Source organism: Scyliorhinus canicula, chromosome 9 (genome assembly GCF_902713615.1).
Source record: "Scyliorhinus canicula chromosome 9, sScyCan1.1, whole genome shotgun sequence".
Lineage (NCBI taxonomy): Eukaryota > Metazoa > Chordata > Chondrichthyes > Carcharhiniformes > Scyliorhinidae > Scyliorhinus > Scyliorhinus canicula.
In genome coordinates, this window is record NC_052154.1 from 69,186,048 (window position 1) to 69,206,240 (window position 20,193).

General features: G+C 46.7%; 1 protein-coding gene across 1 annotated transcript in view; it reads right to left on the reverse strand.

Moving 5' to 3' along the window:
• rspry1 (ring finger and SPRY domain containing 1) overlaps positions 1-19,829 on the reverse strand; it is a 99,220-nt gene extending 79,391 nt beyond the window's left edge. The window contains exon 1 of the mRNA XM_038806861.1: positions 18,929-19,829. Within this exon, the coding sequence (XP_038662789.1) occupies positions 18,929-19,383 (455 nt within the window). The 5' untranslated portion in view covers positions 19,384-19,829. The remainder of the gene's footprint in view (positions 1-18,928) is intronic.
• Positions 19,830-20,193: the final 364 nt, after the last annotated feature.

Genomic DNA, 20,193 nt, shown 5'->3' on the forward strand with positions numbered 1-20,193 from the left:
GAACACGAATGTGCGGAGATTGTTGAATGTCATCATGATGCCGGCGATTGAGGGGGAAGCAGAGATAGTGGTGGCGCTGGATGCGGAGAAGGCCTTCGATAGAGTGGAGTGGGGGTACTTATGGGAGGTGTTGGGCAGATTTGGATTTGGTGAAGGGTTTATTAGATGGGTGAGGCTGCTATACGAGGCCCCGATGGCGTGCGTGGCCACGAATGGGAGGAGGTCGGAGTACTTCCGGCTTTACCGAGGGACCAGGCAGGGTTGCCCCCTGTCCCCCTTGTTGTTTGCACTGGCAATCGAGCCGCTGGCGATAGCGTTGAGGGATTCAGAGAGGTGGCGAGGTTTGGTGCGAGGTGGGGAGGAACATAGGGTGTCATTGTATGCCGATGACCTGTTACTGTATGTGGCGGACCCGGTGGGAGGGATGCCAGGGCTGATGGAGCTGCTAGCTGAGTTTGGGACTTTTTCAGGTTATAAACTAAATTTAGGAAAGAGTGAGGTGTTTGTGGTGCACCCTGGAGACCAGGAGGAAGGAATTGGTATGCTCCCGCTTAGGCTGGCAGGGGAGAGCTTTAGGTACCTGGGGGTGCAGGTGGCCAGGGACTGGGGGACTCTTCACAAACATAATTTCACCAGATTTGTAGATCAGATGGAGGAGGAGTTCAAGAGGTGGGACATGCTGCCATTGTCGTTGGCAGGGAGGGCGCAGTCCGTCAAAATGATGGCGCTTCCGAGGTTCTTGTTCCTCTTTCAGTGCCTGCCCATCTTTATCCCCAGGGCCTTCTTTAGGAGAGTGACTAGCAGTATCTTGAGCTTTGTGTGGGCACATGGGACTCCGAGAGTGAAGAGGGTGTTCCTGGAGCGAGGGAGGGATAGAGGCGGGCTGGCGCTGCCCAACCTTTTGGGGTACTATTGGGCGGCCAATGTGTCAATGGTGCGTAAATGGGTGATTATGGGGGGAGGGGCGGCGTGGAAAAGAATGGAGATGGCGTCATGTAAAGGTACGAGCCTGGGCGCCATGGTAACGGCACCATTGCCGCTCTCCCCTAAGAGGTTTACCACGAGCCCGGTGGTGGCGGCGACCCTAAGAATCTGGGGACAGTGGAGTCGGCAGAGGGGGGAAACGGGGCTCGATGGAGGCTCCATTGGGTGGCAATCATCGGTTCATCCCAGGGAACAGAGATAGGGGATTTAGGGGGTGGCAAAGGGCGGGCATCAGTAAATTGAGGAACCTGTTTATTGGCGGGAGGTTTGCGAGCCTGGGGGAACTGGAAGATAAATTTGGGCTTCCCCAAGGGAACATGTTCAGATACTTACAGGTAAAGGCGTTTGCTAGGCGACAGGTAGAGGGATTCCCTTTGCTGCCCTCGCGGGGGACGATGGACAGAGTGCTTTCGGGGGTGTGGGTCGGAGAGGGGAAGGTGTCTGACATCTATAAGGTAATACAGGAGGTGGAGGAGTCGTCAGTGGAGGAGTCGTCAGTGGAGGAGCTGAAGGCTAAATGGGAGGAGGAACTCGGGGAGCAGATAGAGGACGGGACTTGGGCGTATGCCTTGGAGAGAGTCAACTCTTCCTCCTCATGTGCGAGGCTTAGTCTCATCCAATTTAAGGTGCTGCACCGGGCCACATGTCCGGGACTAGGATGAGTAGGTTCTTTGCGGGTGAGGACAGGTGCACCAGATGTTCGGGGAGTCCAGCGAACCACGCCCATATGTTCTGGGCATGCCCAGCATTGGAAGAATTCTGGAAGGGGGTGGCGGAGACGGTGTCGAGGGTGGTTGGATCCAGGGGCAAACCAGGGTGGGGACTCGCGATTTTTGGAGTTGCGGTAGAGCCGGGAGTGCAAGAGGCGAAAGAGGCCGGTGTCCTTGCCTTTGTGTCCCTGGTAGCCCGACGAAGGATCTTGCTGCAGTGGAAGGATGCGAGGCCCCCAAGTGTGGAGACCTGGTTCAGTGACATGGCGGGATTTATAAAATTGGAAAGGGTCAAATTTGCCCTGAGAGGTTCAATACAAGGGTTCTATAAATGATGGCAGCCTTTTCCGGGGGGGGGGGGGGGGGGGGGGGGGGGGGGGGGGGGGGGTGTTCCTTATTGTAGTTTCTATTATGTAACTTAATATTGTGTTAATTTGCATTGTCAATATGCTGTGTTGTTCATGGAGGTGGGGCGAATGTTTATGATTGCTATTATTATTGTTATTTTTGGTATTTTATTATGGTTCGTTGTTGTTGTATAAATACAAAATTTTTCAATAAAAATTATTTTTTTTAAAAAGTTTCTAATCAATGGTATCCCCAGGATGTTGATAGAAGGGGGATTCAGCGATTGTAATGCCACTGAATGTCATGGGGAAGTGGTTGGATTCTCTATTGTTCACAGGGTCATTGCCTCACATTTTTCTGACGTGAATGCAACTTGCCACTCATTAGCCAAAGCCGGAAGGTTGTCTAGGTTTTGCTGCTTATGGGTGTGGACCACTTCAGTATTTTGAGTTGTGAATGGCACTGAACAGCCCCACTTCTGACCTTCATAGGGAAGGTCATTGATAAAGCAGCTGAAGATTATTGGGGCTAGGACACTACCCTGAGGAACTGCAGTGTTGACCTGGTGTTGACGGCTGATGGCCAACAATCATGACCATTGACCTCGTGCTAGTTATGATTCCAACCAGTGGAGAGTTTTCCCCAATTCCCAGTGGCTCCAATTTTGCCAAACCTTCTTGATATCATATTTGATCAAATGCTGCCTTGACGTCAAAGGGCAGACAATCTCACCTCTGCAGTTCAGCTCTTTTGCCCATGTTTGGACCAAGGCTGTAATGAGGTCAGCAGCCAAGTTATCCTAATAGGAGCAAAACCAAGCATTGGTGGACTGCAGCTGTTTAAGGCGGCAGTTCACAACCACATAGAGCAATTAGGGATGGGCAATAAATGCTAACCTTGTCGTGATGCCCATATCCCTCAAATTAATTTGAAAATATTGCAGTTAAGTGCCGTTTGATAGCACTATCAACGACACCTTCCAACACTTCACTAATGGTCAAGTGTTCTGTGTGAATTGGGCAGACCCGAGAAATTTTTCACCTTGCTGGTAGATTCCAATGTTGCAGCTGCCCAGGAACAGCTTGGTTAATGGCTTATTCTTGAACACAAATGTTTTTAGTGCTATTACCAGAATGTTGTCAGGGCCCATAACCTTTGTAGTATCCAGTGCCTTCAGCAGTTTCTGGATATCATGTTAAGTGAAGTAAATTGGCTGAAGACTGGCATCTATGATGCTGGCGATATTAGAAGGCAGAGATGGATCATCAATCGAGCACTTCTGGTCGAAGATGGTTGCAAGTGCTTCAGCGCTATATATTGCACTGATGTACTCGACTCCCCCATCATGGAGGATGGGGATATTTGTGGAGTCCTCTCCTCTTGCTAGCTCAATTGTCCACCACATTCACAATGAGATGTGCCCGGACCTGATCCATTGATTTGTGGAATTATTCAGCTGTCTGTTGCATGCTGCTTCTACTGTTTGGCTTACAATTAGCCCCATGTTGTAGATTCACAAAGTCACACCTTATAGAACATAGAACAGTACAGCACAGAACAGGCCCTTCGGCCCTCAATGTTGTGCCGAGCCATGATCACCCCACTCAAACCACGTATCCACCCTATACCCGTAACCCAACAACCCCCCCCCCCCCCCCAACCTTACTTTTATTAGGACACTACGGGCAATTTAGCATGGCCAATCCACCTAACCCGCACATCTTTGGACTGTGGGAGGAAACCGGAGCACCCGGAGGAAACCCACGCACACAGGGGGAGGACGTGCAGACTCCACACAGACAGTGACCCAGCCGGGAATCGAACCTGGGACCCTGGAGCTGTGAAGCATTTATGCTAACCACCATGCTACCCTGCTGCCCCCAAAAATGAAATGAAAATCGCTTATTGTCACGAGTAGGCTTCAATGAAGTTACTGTGAAAAGCCCCTAGTCGCCACATTCCGGCGCCTGTCCGGGAAGGCTGGTACGGGAATCGAACCGTGCTGCTGGCCTGCTTGATCTGCTTCAAAAGCCAGCGATTTAGCCTGGTGAGCTAAACCAGCCCCTTATGTTTAGGTATGCCTGGTGCTGGGCATATGTTTAGGTATGACTGGTGCTGGGCAGTCCAGTGGCGCAGTGGTTAGCTGCCTCACTGTGCTGAGGAACCGGGTTTGATCCCGGCCCCAGGTCACTGTCTCTGTAGAGCTTGCACATTCGCCCCATGTTTGCGTGGGTTTCACCCTCACAACCCAAAGATATGCAGGATAAGTGGATTGGCCATGCTAAATTGCCCCAAAATTTGAAAGACAGACAAATTGGGTACTCTAAAATTTTTTTATTTTTTTTTTTTTTAAAAGGTATGCCTGGTGCTGCTCTTGGCAGGTCCTCGTGCACATTTTGTTGAACCAGGATTGATCCCCAACTTGATGACAAAATAGGAAATGTGTCAGGCAATGAAGTTATAGATTATGGTTGCACAATTCTGCTGCTGACGGCTCATTATGCTCAGTTTTGAGTTGCTGGATCAGTCAGAAATCTATCCCATTTAGCACAGTGGTAGTGTGCCACACAACACAGCAGACGGTATCCTCAATATGAAGATGTGATTTGATCAACAGAAAGACTGGTGATCACTGCTACTAATACTGTCATGGAGATACATCTGTGACAGGTAAATTTTTGAGAATGAGATCAAGCTAGTTGTACCCTCACCCACCTGCCACAGACCCAACATAGCAGCTGTGTCATTGAGGACTCCGCCAGCTGTGCTACTGAGCTACTTTTATGGACATTGAAGTTCCCCAACCAGGTTACAATCCGCACCTTTGCCACATTTGGTGCTTCTTCCAAGCAGTGTTCAACATGAAGGAGCACTGATCCATCAACCGAGGAGGGAGGGGTGTGTGGTTTGTCTATGTTTGGCCTGATACCATGAGACCGCATAAGGTCCAGAGTCGAGCTTGAGGATTCCCAGGCAAACTCCCTCCACTATGCTGCCACCTCTGCTGGGTGTCCTGTCAGTGGAACAGCTGATAATGGTGTTTGGGATATTGTCCACAAGGTATGATTCCATGAGTATGACTGTCAGGCTGTTTGTCTAGATTGTGGGACAGCTCTCCCAATTTTGGAACAAGAGCTGGTGGAGAGCTGTGGGAAATACTCATAAATTTCAAAATAAATCTAGCATGGAAAAATTCTCTCCACACAAATGCTGTGAATAGATCTTTACCTGCACCACTGCTGCAATAAAAACATCTAACCATCACAAATAGGTTGAACTAATAAATCAGATTCGGTCAACAGAACTTACCTGTTTTCAGTTTTAAATTATTTTCCACATCACTGCAACTTCATTCTTGCAGGATTATCATTTGTGACAGGTTTTCAGAGAAAATTTATTGTTTAATTGTTCATCTGCAAGAAATGCTGCATTGAAACCAGTGGCAATAATGCAAACCCCCAATTGGTAAACCTGCAGTGAAATGCTCAGAGTTCATTGTGTAGATTATTTTTAGAACTGAATCTTATTTTGTTTTCAGCATTCTATTTCCAAGAATCAACAATTAATTTTGAAAGATCAGGCCATCATGGGAATATAATGCATTTCCCAAAATATCTGACAGTCAATTGCAAGAGGCAATCACACTGACATCAACCCAAAAACTGTTAAAAATAAAGCTACACAGGTAGTTCCCAGGGAGGTGGGTAGAAATATCAACAGAGATAAGGTAGATAGAAATGTCAGCAAAGCTTTCCACTTCTGCTCACAATTCAAATCACCCTGCTAGAAAAAGTGTGTGTGGATGCAATTAGGCTAGAGCTCAGCTGAACATTCACTTAAATATCTACAGGGAAAAGTGTTTCAAAAGTAGCTTAAGAGCAACATCACGCATCATTTCTATAAATAAGAAACAAATACAATTTTGTTTCCTAACCTACAGCCATCCAGAGTTAACATTTTCGGTCAAGGTGACTTTTCATCAGAACTGTTGCAGTCACCTTGAACCGAAACATTTGCTTTTGTTTCTCTCCATCCACAGATGCTGCCTGAAATGCTGAGTATTTCCTGCATTTTGCTTTTAGCTTAGATTTCCTGCATCGGCAGCATTTGCAAAATCTACATATTAAAATCGGGGGGGGGGGGGGTTTTAAACGTCTAATAATAACCATGAAACCATTGTCGCTTGTCGTAAGGACCCACCTGGTTCATTAATGTGCTTTTGGGAAGGAAATCTGCCATCCTTACCTGGTCTGGCCTATATTTGACTCCAGACCCACAGCAATGGGCTTGACTCTTCAATGCCCTCTGAAATGGCCTAGTCAGTTGTATTCAACCATGACAAAAACACAAAAATGAAATGAAACCGCAAGGACTACCCATAAACGACAACAGCAAACCCACCCCCATCGACCATACAAAGTCCTCCTTACTAACATCTGGGGGCTTGTGTCAAAGTTGGGAGAGCTTCCTCACAGTAGTTAAGCAACAGCCTGACATAGTCATACTCACAGAATCATACCTTACAAACAACATCCCAGACAGCACTATCACTATTCCTGGGTATGCCTTTTCTCACCGCAGGGCAGACCCAGCAGGAGGTGGTGGCACAGTGGTAGACAGTCAGGAGGGAGTTGTCCTGGGGGTCCTCAACATCGACTCTGGAGCCCATAAAGTCTCATGGCTTCAGGTTAAAAATGGGCAAGGAAACTTCCTGCTGATTACCACATACCAGCCACCATCAGCTGCTGAATCCGTAATCGTCCATGTTGAACACCACTTGGAGGAAGCACGAAGGGTGGCAAGAGTGCAGAATATGCTCTGGGTGGGGGACTTAATGTTCATCACCAAGAGTGGCTTGGCAGTACCACCACAGACCAAATTGGCCAGGTCCTAAAAGACATAGCTGCTAGACTGGGACTGCAGCAAGTGGTGAGGGAAAAACACACTTGACCTCTTCCTCACCAAGCTACCTGCTGCAGTTGCATCTGTCCATGACAGTATCGGTGGAAGTGACCACCGTACAGTCCTTGTGGAGACAATGTCCCGTCTTCACACTGAGAATACCCTCCATCGTGTAGTGTGGCACCACTACCATGCTAAATGGGATAAACTTGGAACATATTTAGCAACTCAAGACTGGTATTCCATGAGGAGTTGTGGGCCACCTGCAGCAGCAGCAAAATTGTATTCAACCACAATCTGCAACCTTGTGGCCCAGCATATCCCCCACTCTACCATTAGCACCAAGCCAGGGGATCAACTCTGGTTCAATGAAGACTGCAGGAGAGCATGCCGGGAGCAACATCAGGCATACCGAAAAATTAGGTGTCATCTTGGTGAAGCTACAACACAGGACTACTTGTGTGCCAAACAGCATAAGCAAGTAACAGACAGAGCAAAGCGATTCCACAACAAACGCATCAGGTCTAAGCTCTGCAGTCCTGCCACATTCAGCCTTGAATGTTGATGGATTTTTAAACAACCCACTGGAAGAGTAGACTCCACAAATATCCCCATCCTCAATGATGGAGGAGCCCAGCACATATGTGTAAAAGACAAGGCTGAGGCATTCGCAACAATCTTCAGCCATAAGTGCCGCGCGGATGATCCATCTCAGTCTCCACGGAAGACCCAGCATCACAGGTGTCAGTCTTTAGCCAATACGATTCACTCCACGTGATGTTAAGAAACGGCTGATGGCACTGGATACTGCAACGGCTATGGTGTTCTGATAATAGTCTGGCAATCATACTGAAGACTTGTGCTCCAGAACTTGCCGCACCTCTAGCCAAGCTGCTCCAGTACAGCTACAACAGCTAGCATCTACCCAGCAATGTGGAAAATTGCCCAGTTGTGTACTGTACACAAGAAACAGGACAAATCCAACCCAGTCAATTACCGCCCCATCAGTCTACTCTCCATCATCAGCAAGTGATAGGAGTCATCAACAGTGCTATCAAGTGGCACTTACTCAGCAATTCACAAGTGCTCAGTATGGGTTCCCCCAGGGTCACTCAGCTCCTGACCTCATTACAGCCTTGGTTCAAACATGGACAAAAGAGCTGAATGCCAGAGGTGAGGTGAGAGTTATTGCCCTTGACACGAAGGTAGCATTTGACCGAGTATGGCATCAAGGAGCCCTTGCAAAACTGGAGTCACTGGGAATCAGGCAGAAAACTCTCCATTGGTGGAGTCATACCTGGCACAACGGAAGATGGTTGTGGTGGTTGGAGGTCAATCATCTCAGCTCCAGGACATCACTGCAGGTGTCCATCAGGGTAGTGTCCGAGGCCCAACCATCTTCAGCTGCTTCATCAATGACCTGCCTTCCATCCTAAGGTCAGAAGTGGGGATGTTTGCAGATGACTGCACAATGTTCAGCACCATTCGCGACTCCTCAGATAATGAAGCCGTCCATGTTCAAATGTAGCAAGACCTAGACAATATCCAGGGTTGAGCTGACAAGTGGCAAGTTACAGACAGGTGTCAGGCAATGACCATCTCCTACAAGAGAGGAACTAACCATTGCCCCTTGACATTCAATGGCATTACCATAGCTGAATCCCCCACAATCAACATCCTGGGGGTTACCATTGATCAGAAACTGAACTGGCAAGGGCAGCACAGTGGTTAGTGCTGCTGCCTCACAGCGCCAAGGTCCCAGGTTATGGGTCACTGTCCATGTGGAGTTTGCACATTCTCTCCGTGTTTGTGTGGGTTTCGCCCCCACAACATGTGCAGGGTACATAGATTGGCCATGCTAAATTGCCCCTTAATTGGAAAAAATTTATTGGGTACTCTAAATTTATTTTTTTTAAAGAACACTAAAAGCAATGTAAATTTAAAGTTTTAATAGTTTAACACAGTTGGCAGCATGCTCATTGAAGTTAAGCGCAGTGGATTCAATTCCTATTCAAGACGTCAGGGCTGACACGCAGATTAATGAACAAGTGCTGCGCTGTGGTATTTCTCTTTTCAGCTAAGATCGACCCCCCCACCCCCACCCCCCGAGCAATGGTTTCTATGTTTGAAGTGAACAAAGATACCATATTATTTGAAGAACAGCAACAATACAATTAAAACTGACAAAATAAGAGGCAACATTAATAAAATTGTTGAATGTTGCACGATTGGCAAAATGAAGTTTGTTTGCTGAAGTGCAAGATGGCATACTTGGCAAAGAATAAGGATATTACTATTCTTTGGAAAATAAATGTCCAATTGGGGTAGAGAAGCAGAGGATGAGTGGGAAGTTCTTACAGATAAGAGATCACCATAAAAAAATTACATATTAGCAAGGCTATATAAAAAAAAACAAATAATCCCATCGGGTTCATTTCTAGAGGGACAGAATTGAAAATCAGATTGGCTATGAACCTTGTCTAGAACCTTGGTGAGCTCACACTAATGCTGTGCACAGCTCTGGCCTCCATATTATAAAGTGGAAACAGCAAATGAAGGGGTGAAAAGTTTAATTAAAAAACAACAGAAACACAGGCTATATCCATCAACTGTTCAAGAGACTGGGTTCACTTCACTAGAAGACCGAGCAGCCATTTGATAGGAGGTATTTTGGACTATGAAAGTATTTGAGGGAACAGGGGTGGAGAAGATATTTCCACTTGGGTGAGACCAGAATTACTGGCCCTTAAGATTGTTATTCATAAACCCAACAGTAACTTTAAGAGATTTATTTTATACCCGGAGTGTGGCTAGAATGTGAAACATTACAAGCATTAGAGGCGAATAGCATAGATGCTTCTAAAGGAAGTTGGATAAACCAGAGGGAGAACGGAATAGAAAGATACATTGATCGGGGGTTAGATGAAGTAGGGTGGGAGGTATGTTCTATCTGATTCGTCTGGAGTTTAAGGATCAACAGGCCTGTTTCAGTGCTGTGAATACTATGCAATACATTCAACTTCAAAACAACTCAAAGTTACGACATCGAAGGTTTTCAAAAATGTGGGAGCAAAATGTCACATTTAAAAGATGACTAGCACTCAAAAAAACACATCACAACCTATGTACACGAGTCAGCGTGTCCTCCAAAATCGCATTTGAATATTATAGAAGTTTTAATAATATCTGCAAGCCCACATTAACCCTCAATGCACTCGATGTATCAAAGGCACACCACATTTCGTGGAAACCACTTCCCAAATGACCTATATAAATATCTTTGACCACAACAAAGTCATCACCCAAACAGGAACAGGTCATAGAGCCAATTTGTCTATGCCTATGCTTACATTGCAGACGAGCCTTTGACTATAAATTACCTCTTTCCATCTTGCCTCCATATTCCTCTACCTCAGTCTTACTTGCAAATGAGTCAAATCTCTCCATAACTGTTCCATACTATCTGCTGCAAACCGTTCATGCAACAAATTCCATACCTTTACCACCATGCATCGAACAAAGGTAATTTGTTGTAGTGCACGAAAGACCATTGGCATCTCTCTCCATAACAAAAGCAATTGGTTTATAACTTCAGGGGCACCACTCCACATCAGGCATGGGCCAAGGCAAGGAGCAGGCCTCCATGAACTCCCCGTCAGTACTGGGACTGAACCCATGCTGTTTGGAATTAATCTGCACTACACCCTAGCCAGTCAGTTGAGTTAAACAACCCACACATCATGTACAGAAATTCCGCTTAATTCTTCATTGGATCCAATTTTGACAGCGCATCACACAACTAGAAAATAACTGCACAACTGGAAATAATTTGGCGACAGCAACTATATTTTACTCAGCCAAGAATTAGGTAACTGAATAATACTACAGTTTATAGATCAGCAATTAAGACTCAGTAACGGTAACATTTCAAATAAATTTCAATATCTATCCACATGCAAATTTACAGCAGACTAATAATGTGCCAAAAACATTGAAGCACCAAGTCCAGCATGCTTGTTACTAACTGACCAATTGCAACTGACAGAATGTTGGCGCCAGAACAGCTGATTTGATCAGACTGCAATGCAACCCTGAGGAAACCAAAGTTCGTGAATTTATGATCACCTGTTGGGTGGGGCCACTGACTTAGCTCAGCATTTATGAATCATAACCATTACAACTCCACTGTGCTGTTTTCAAAGGAACTGAAACTGTGCCTGTCCCATTCTACATTATGGGGAATTGTCTGGATATCTTCAACACACCATAACACAAGGATAGGAGCAGCAAATGATGTGGCCCGTTAAGCCTGCTACACCATTCATTCCAATCATGGCTGATCTTAAATTTTAACTCCACTTTACTGCCTGCTCCCCATATCCCTCTATTCCAAGTGATCAAAATTCGGTCAATCCCAATCTTAAATATATGCAATAATGGAACATCCACAACCATCTGGGGTGGAGAATTGCAAGATGTCAATCCTTTGAGAGAAGAAGTAATTTCTAGCCTCCAGCCTAAGTAATTAGCTCCTTAGCCAGAGATTGTGCCTGCTTGTCTTGGATTTCCCAACCAGCAAAAATCAGCTCTCATTGTTGACCCCGTCAAACTACTTCAGGACCCAGTATTTATTTATTTTTTAATATATTTATTTTAACTTTTTCGTAATAATTAACACAAACCAGAACAAAGAATACAAGAAAACATAAGCTAATGTAAGTCACTCAACCAAGCAAAGGCACTGGGTGGAATGGGAGACCTCTAACCAAGCAATATGCGCCTCCGGGCTATCTGCGAAGCAAAGGCAACAACATCCGACTGTACCCCAGACTGAATCACTGGAGAATCCGACATCTCAAATATGGTCAACGGACACAGGTCTAAATCTACATGGAGTATCTCCCATGCCAAAGTCCAGAAACCTACAGGTTTTGGACAGGACCAGAACATGTGTGCATGGTTAGAGAACAGCAATCACACCTCTCAACATTTGGGGAAAACTCACGAGTCTTGCGCTAGTCAAGTGCGTCCGATATAACACCTTAAACCGAATAAGCTCATCCAAACACATGAAGACATGGAGTTGACCCAGTGAAGGGCCTTGCTCCACGCATCACCATTAAAAAAGGGACCCGGCAGCACGGTAGCACAGTGGTTAGCAATGCTGCCTACGGCGCCGAGGACCTGGGTTCGAATCCCGGCCCTGGGTCACTGTCCGTGTGGAGTTTGCACATTCTCCCCGTGTCTGTGTGGGTTTCACCCCCACAACCCAAAGATGTGCAGGGTAGGCGGATTAGCCACGTTAAATCGCCCCTTAATTGGAAAAAATAATTGGGTACTCTAAATATTTTTAAAAAGGGACCCAATCTGCTTTCCCATTTTTCCCTCACGCTGCTTAGTGGAACAGAATCCGATGAAAAAATATGGCCATAAAGGTCCAAAATAGACTCCACACCAGGGACAAAAATCAAGGAAGATGTTGACACCACAGGAAGGAAAATCCTTTCACGAGAAGTCACAAACATAAAAGTACTGAAACGGGTTGGAGCTTGGGAGCTGGAATTAATCAGCAAACTCGCCAAAACTAGAAAATCTCCCCTCCACGAACTGGTCCCTAAACATTCCAGGCCCTTTACTTCCCAAAAGTTAAATGTTGGGTCCAAACCGAAAGGTAGGAAACGGTTATTATTGCAAATAGGGGCTAGTGAAGCCAGAGAAAGGAGCTTAAAATGGTGTCTAAACTGCTTCCAAATCCGCAGAGAGGAGACCACCATGGGTTTGAGGAAATTCCAGCGGGGAGAAAAAGGGCAATGGGTGCAGTGACTATGGCAAGAAAAGTAGAGATAGTGCAGGAATGGGCCTCCCATTTTTCCTCAAACAGAATCAGGGTCACTGATCGACCCACAACATTTGACTGTTAACTGCCCAGTAATAAAACAATAAATTGGGGAAGGCTAAGCACCCCCCGGACTGCCGATCCCTTTGAAGCAAACTGCAACATATTCTGGAATTCTTATCAGCCCAAATTATAGAGGATATCAATTTGGGCAGCATGGTGGCACAGTGGTTAGCTCTGTTGCCTCAAGGCACCAAGGTCCCAAGTTTGATCCCGGCTCAGGGTCACTGTCCATGGAGTTTGCACGGGTTTCGCCACCACAACCCAAAATGTGTAGGGTAGGTGCATTATCCATGCTAAATTGCCCCTTAATTGGAAAAAAATAATTGGGTGCTCTAAATATTTTTTAAAAAGAGGATATCAATTTGCTGACTTTATAAAAAAGGATTAGGGAGAAAAATGGGAAGACATTAGCTCGAATCTGACCCGCCAAGGATAGAGGAAGGTTGTTCATCTCTGCAAAACTATTTTAGTGGCTTGTGTAATTCAACTTATGAAGTGAGGGCCAGTTGCGGGCCACCCAGACCCAAGTGTTAAAGCCAGAAAGGCAAAAAGGTAACATCCCCAATTGGGCTCGCCTCCCGGTGGGGGTTAACTGGGAAACAGTCACTCTTATCTAAATTCAATTTGTACCTAGAGGAGCCATTCAGGTGTTAAGCAACTTCATTATGCCATCGATGAAGGGAGCTGGGTCTGTAATATAAACCAGTGGATCATCTGCAGACACACCCAATGTTCCACCCATTCCTAACTGATACCCTCCACAGACTAGAGGACCTCAACGCTATAGAAAGTGGCTCTATTGCCAGGGCAAACAAAAGTGAGAAAGTGGGAAATCCAGTCAGGTGCCACTATTCAAGGGAAAATAATCAGAATTCAAAGCAATCATACGAACACTGGCAGTAGGGGCATTATATAACAGGCAAATCCAGGGGGCAAATTTCTGTCCAAATCTCCCGAGAATCTCCAATAAATACTCCCATTCCACTCTATCAAATGCCTTTTTAGCATCAAAAGATACTATCTCCTCAGGTTGGGGTACTGGACAGGGGGAAAGGATGACATTTAACAGGTGACGTATATTGTTCATGAAGCCTGTCTGATCCTCCAAAATTATATTTGGGAGGCAAGGTTCCAACCAAAGGCCCAACACCTTAGCGAGTAGCTTGGCACCCACATTCAAAAGTGAGATAGGAGCTACACTCAGGAAAATAAAGGCTTGAGTGACAGTTGGAGACAGCAACCCCAGGGATAGGGAATCATTGAACATGTCCAATAACAAAAGGTACAAGCTGCTCAGAGAACATCTTGCAAAACTCAAACGGAAAGCCATCTGAACCAGGGGCCATGCCAGACTACATCAGCTCAATACATGCTAAAATCCTATTGGGGCGCAACAGGAAGTCCAACTCACTGCTGCTATCCACTTCAACCAGAAAGTCAGAAATTCCCCATCTGCAGGGGGCTCCGATCTATAAAGATGACGGTTAGAGGATTGAAAAGCTGCATTGACCTGGGGAGGCGTGGAGAACAAGGTTCCAGCCTCAATCGAATATCTGAGTGATGTCCCAGGAGGCCACCTGCCACTCGAGTTGGTGAGTCAAAAGACGACTGGCCTTCTCCCAGTGTTCATAAAATTGCCCCAGGAGCATTGTAACTGGCGTACTGACTGGCCTGCTAATAGACAATAGTACAAAATGAGTCTGTAATTTTTTTCCTACTTAGCTACGCGGCTCCAACTTTGTTATCTTTAGCATATATGCTCTAAGAGATAACAAGAGACAAGAGCCATTCAAACCACTAACGTTCCAGGAGACAAACGAATTGGAGGTCTCCCACCAGCTCTTAATCCAGAGTCAGCCATTTGCACCGAGAGAAACCCAGGGACACGGAAAAAGTAAAGAAAAAAGATCCACCCAAAACGATCACCAAATCTAATCAGAAGGCTGGGCAAAGAAAAACCAGCAGACACTGCTGGTAAACCAACCCCCCCCCCCCCCCCCCCCCCCAAAAAACGCCAATGCCATTGAATGTTACCACACCCAAAAATAAATAAAAGCGAGGCAAACAAAGACTTATCTGAACACTAAAACCTACATTGAACAAAACCAAACAAAACCTCTAAACATTACTATAATGAGCTGCAGCAACCCATCCAAACCCACTCCCATTAACTAACTCCTTAGTTAGCAAGACTCTGAACTGAAGAGAAAAATAGATTAAAAATTTTAAAATACCAAAATCCCACTTAACTTGCAAGCCCCACTGACAACAAAATGTCACGCCGAACAACAGTGTTGAAAAAAAAAGGAAACTATATATTAACATAAAGAACAAAATCCCACATAGTAGAGAACCTCAAATCTAATTCAAAATAATAGAAACACAACGCCAACAAGAACAAAAAATACCAACATTACAACATGCCCATCGGCAGAGCCAAAACCAAATTACACTGCACACAACTTGTGCCTTCAACAGTCTCCCGGCACGTCAAAAAAACAATCTTTTTCCTCGAACTTAACTGATGAGCTCCACTCTTGTACAGGGCAGCCTCTACTTCATTAAATGCTCATGTCCTAATACAATCTAATGGAGCGAGTGGCCTTCCAACTTGAAATCAGTGTTACCTTGCCCATTGCAGAACCCTCTCTTTTTCCTTACAACTGTGGCATTTCACAATCACTGCACACCAGCCTTCGGCCGAAGAGAGGGATGGGCCTGGCCTAATTCAAGCAGGGATGCCAATCCACCCTCACCCACCATTTTGAGTGACACACATTTTGAGAGAAACACAGATGTAGTATATTACAATGAAATCACCCAAGATCATTTGTCTAAAATCCAGAGAATTTAAGCCCAATTTACTCAACCTCTCATTATAGAACAGCCCTCTCATCCCAGGGACCAAGTGAAACTTCACTGCACTGCTCCCAAGGCTAGTATATCCTTCTTAAATATAAAGACCAAACCTGCACAAAGTGCTCCAGGTGTGGTCTCACCAAACCCCTGAACAGTTGAAGCAATACTTCCTTATTCTTGTAGTCTAATCCTTTGCAACCAAGACCAATATACCATCTGCCTTCATAATTGCTTGCCGCACCTGCATGCTAACATTCTGTCCTTGTTCAAGTACACTCCTTGTAAAAAATATTCTACTTTTCTATTCGTGACCAAAGTAAATAACCTCATGCTGAAAACTTCTATAACTCTAACCTCACACTTCCCCACATTATACTCCATCTGCCACCTTGTTGGCCATTAATTTAATCTGTCTACATCTCTTCATAGCCTATGTGCCCTTCTCAGATCTCCACCTAGCTATGCATCAGCAAACTCCGATAGATTACTTTACTCTGTACTTCACACAAGTCATTATATAGGTTGCAAATAGCCAAATGCCCAGCACTGAACCCTATGGCACTCCAATCACTGCCTGTCATCTTGAAATTGCTAAATTTAAGAACATTCTTTTGCTTTCTGAAAATCATACTATTTAAGTATTTTTATTAAGGTTTTGCAGAATTTTTCATAATGAAACAGTAGAAACAATAACAAAACAAACTAGAGTGAACATTAACATAGAATACACAATAACAATTAAATAGACATTACCCCATGTGACCCAGTCTTCCCACACCATCCCAATGAAGCACGCACCCCACCCCCACCCTCCCCCTACGGATTGCTGCTGCTGCTAACATTTTAATTTTCCCCAAGAAAGTCGACGAACAGCTGCCACCCCTGAGAGAACCCTAGTGTAGACCCTCATGAGGCAAACTTTATTTTCTCAAGGCTGAGAAAGCCAGCCATGTCATTAACCCAAGTCTCTACACTCGGGGGCTTTGAGTCCCTCCGCATTAATAAAATCCGTCTCCGGGCTACTAGCGAGGCAAAAGCCAAGACGTTGGCCTCTTTCGCCCCCTGAACTCCCGGGTCTTCTGACACTCCAAAGATCACTATCTCTGGACTCGGCACCACCCGTGTGTTAAGCACCTTGGGCATTGCCCTCGCGAACCCTCGTCAGAACTCTCTGAGCTCCGGTCATGCCCAAAACATGTGGACATGGTTCGTAGGGCTGCCCTTGTACCTCATATAAACGGTCTTCTACCCAAAAAACCTTGCTCATTCTCGCTGCCGTCATGTGTGCCCAGTGGACCACCTTAAATTGAATTAGACTGCGCCTGGCACATGATAAGGAGGAATTAACCCTGCCCAGGACCTCTGCCCACAGACCTGCTTCTAACTCCTCACCTAGCTCTTCCTCCCACTTGCCCTCGAGCTCCTTCACCTGGGTTTCTTCCGCCTCCTGTAGTTCCTGGTAGATATCAGACACCTCCCCCGCCCAGGTGCCAGAGACCATCCTGTCCTGTATCCTCTGTGGCGGCAGCATCGGAAAGGCCACAAACTGTTTTTTCAGGAAGGCTCATACTTGCAGATATTTAAAGCCGTTTACTGGCGGCAGAATAAATTTGTCCTCTAGCGCCTTCAAACTGGGAAAGCTTCCGTCTATGAACACCTCTCCCATCCTTCTGATGCCTGCCCTCTGCCAGCTCTGGAACCCACCATCCATCCTACCCGGGAAAAACCTGTGGTTGTTACATATCGGGGTCCAGACCAACGCTCCTTCCACCTTCGTGTACCTCTTCCACTGTCCCCAGATCCGCAGTGTCGCCACCACCACCGGACTTGTGGAGTAACGGGTCGGCGAGAACAGCAAAGGAGCCGTTATTAAAGCTCCCAGCTGTTAATCATACTATTATACTTCCATTAATGCCACAAGACCCAGGGCAGCACGGTGGCACTGTGGTTAGCACTGCAGCCTCACAGCACCAAGGTCCCAGGTTCAATCCCAGCTCTGGGTCACTGTCAGTGTAGAGTTTGCACATTCTCCTCGTGTTTGCGTGGGTTTCTCCCCCACAGCCCAAAACATGTACAGGGTAGGTGGATTGACCATGCTAAATTGCCCTTTAATTGGAAAAAATGAATTTGGTATTCTAAATTTGTAAAAGAAAAACGCCACGAGACCCACTCCCAGGTATAATGACAATGCCATTACACGCACTCCCCTGCCCTATACCCATAACCCCATCTAACCTGCATATCTTTGGAAATGGAGGTTCAATTTAGCATGGCCAATCCACCTAACCGGCACATCTTTAGACTGTAGTAGGAAATCGGTGCAGCCAGAGGAAACCCACGCAGATGCAAGGACTACGTGTAAACTCCACCCAACCACCCAAGCCAGAATTGAACCCAGGTCCCTGGCACTATGATGCAGCAGTGCTAGCCACTGTGGCATTATGCTGCCCCGACAGTAAACCTTTGCGACACCTTGTCGAAAGCCTTTTGGAAATCCAGGTACACCAAATCTAATGGTGTTCTTTTAGTTACATCCTCAAAACACCCCAATAAATTTGTCAAATGTGATTTACCTTTTGTAGAACAGTGTAGATTTGTCTGATCATACTATGACTTAAGTGCATTAAAGACCTTCCGATTCCAGCACATTCTACTGACTACTAACAGACTAATTGACGGAGTTCCCACTTTCTCGCTCCCAATAGCAATGCGACGTTTGCCAACATCCAATCTGCTGGAACCATTTCAGAATCTGAGGAATATCGTAAAATCACAGCCAGGAAGCTATCTCAACATGGGTTAGGTCCCGAGAATCTCAGATTTTAGTCCCTGAAAAGTTTCTCCAGCTCTTTTCTCGATTCATATTAATTAACTTAATTTAATCTGTTTCCTCAGCCTTTAGGATTTCAAAACTGCCATCGGCGCCCTGCACATGCCACAATATTGGTTTAAAATTCCAAAAATGAAGAAAAACGGCAAGTGTGACTGACATGGGAATCTCTGACAACATGTGGCCAATTTGACCCCAAATGATATAAAGACAAAGCAACCAATTTCTGACATTTGAATATAGTTTTGAAGAACACTACACAAAAAAGTGACTAACTTGAAGGGTTCCCAGACTATCCATGGACGTAGGAAAATGTGGAACAAACAGGCTAGTTAGTTAGGAGCAGTGCTGGGTGCAAGACCCCAGACTGGGAAGGGGTTGGGAGGCCAAACTTACTTGTCCACCAATGTACGAATGACGGCCAGCGTATCCAACACCAGGCCGTCCACATTCTGCTTCTTCCTGCGAGGTTCGTGGGGACCCCGTCCCCTCCTGGGCGGTCTGACCGGGTCCCGGGAGCGGCTCCTGGGCTCGCCCTCGGCGTTGTTGCTATGGTGGTGGTGGTGGTGGTGAGAGTGGTGATGGTGGTGATGTGAAGACGACGACGACGACGATGAAAGGGGAGGCGGGTGCCGGCGCTCAGCCGCTCCGAACTCGCCCGGGGGGCCCGGGTTCTCCTCGGTGTCGCTGCCGTCCCGGCACACGCAGCTATTACCCATCCGGCCTGTGGCGTCGGAATCGGCGGCGACGGGGGAGGAGGCCGCGGCAGAGCCGGGTGGCTCCCGGGAAAGCAGTAACCCTCGCACCAGGCTCCGAGTAGCGTGGAAGACGGTCCAGGCCGCTATGATCATCTAGGAAGGCCGCCGCCACGATAGGGTCACCATCCTGTCTCCCCACCCCGGGGGTGGGGGAAGCGCCGCCTCTCACTCCTGCTCTAACCGCGCACACCAGAGGCAGCGCACCAGGCCGCCCGCCATCTTAACTCCGCCACCCCTACCGACGGACAGAGGGCCGCCGCCGCCGACATCTTTTTAAAAAATAAACAGCAATCTGCCCCAAAACGGTAAATATACAAATCACCGGGGACAACAATAACTCCAACCCTCTTCCTCCCGGTCAGCCGGCTACCGCCACCTAAATGTTTCTTCTGCCGGCGAGGCCGGGAACCGAACCCGATACCGCTCACTTCGGGCCGGCCGCCCGCTGCTGACGGTTTATTTGCAAAAGGCCCGCGCCGCTGCCCGAGCCTCCGGCCGCTTTGATTGGCTGCGGATTCCGTCTCGCTCTCGCCCGTCCGTGCGGAGAAAGCTTCCTGCGCCTGCGCCAACTCCCCTCAAAGTCAATTTGCATCAGTTCAATCTCTTGGTTTTGTTTTAATACCATAATTGTTTTGAATGGGGCAAAGAACAAAAAAAGGCAGCCGGTCGCGTAGTTATGATTTGGGTTTGGATTGCCGCCCGCGCTTTGCTGTTTGATATAGTGGTCCCTCCACGGTGTCACAATCTGTGTGTGCGCATGAAAGACCCCACTGCTGTCAGAGGATTGAGGAAGGTTTTGCCCGGACCCGGGTTCGATTCCGACCTTGGGCCTTGGGTGACTGTTTGCACGTTCTCCTCCTGTCTGCGTGGGTTTCCTCCCATGGTCACAAAGATGGGCAGGTT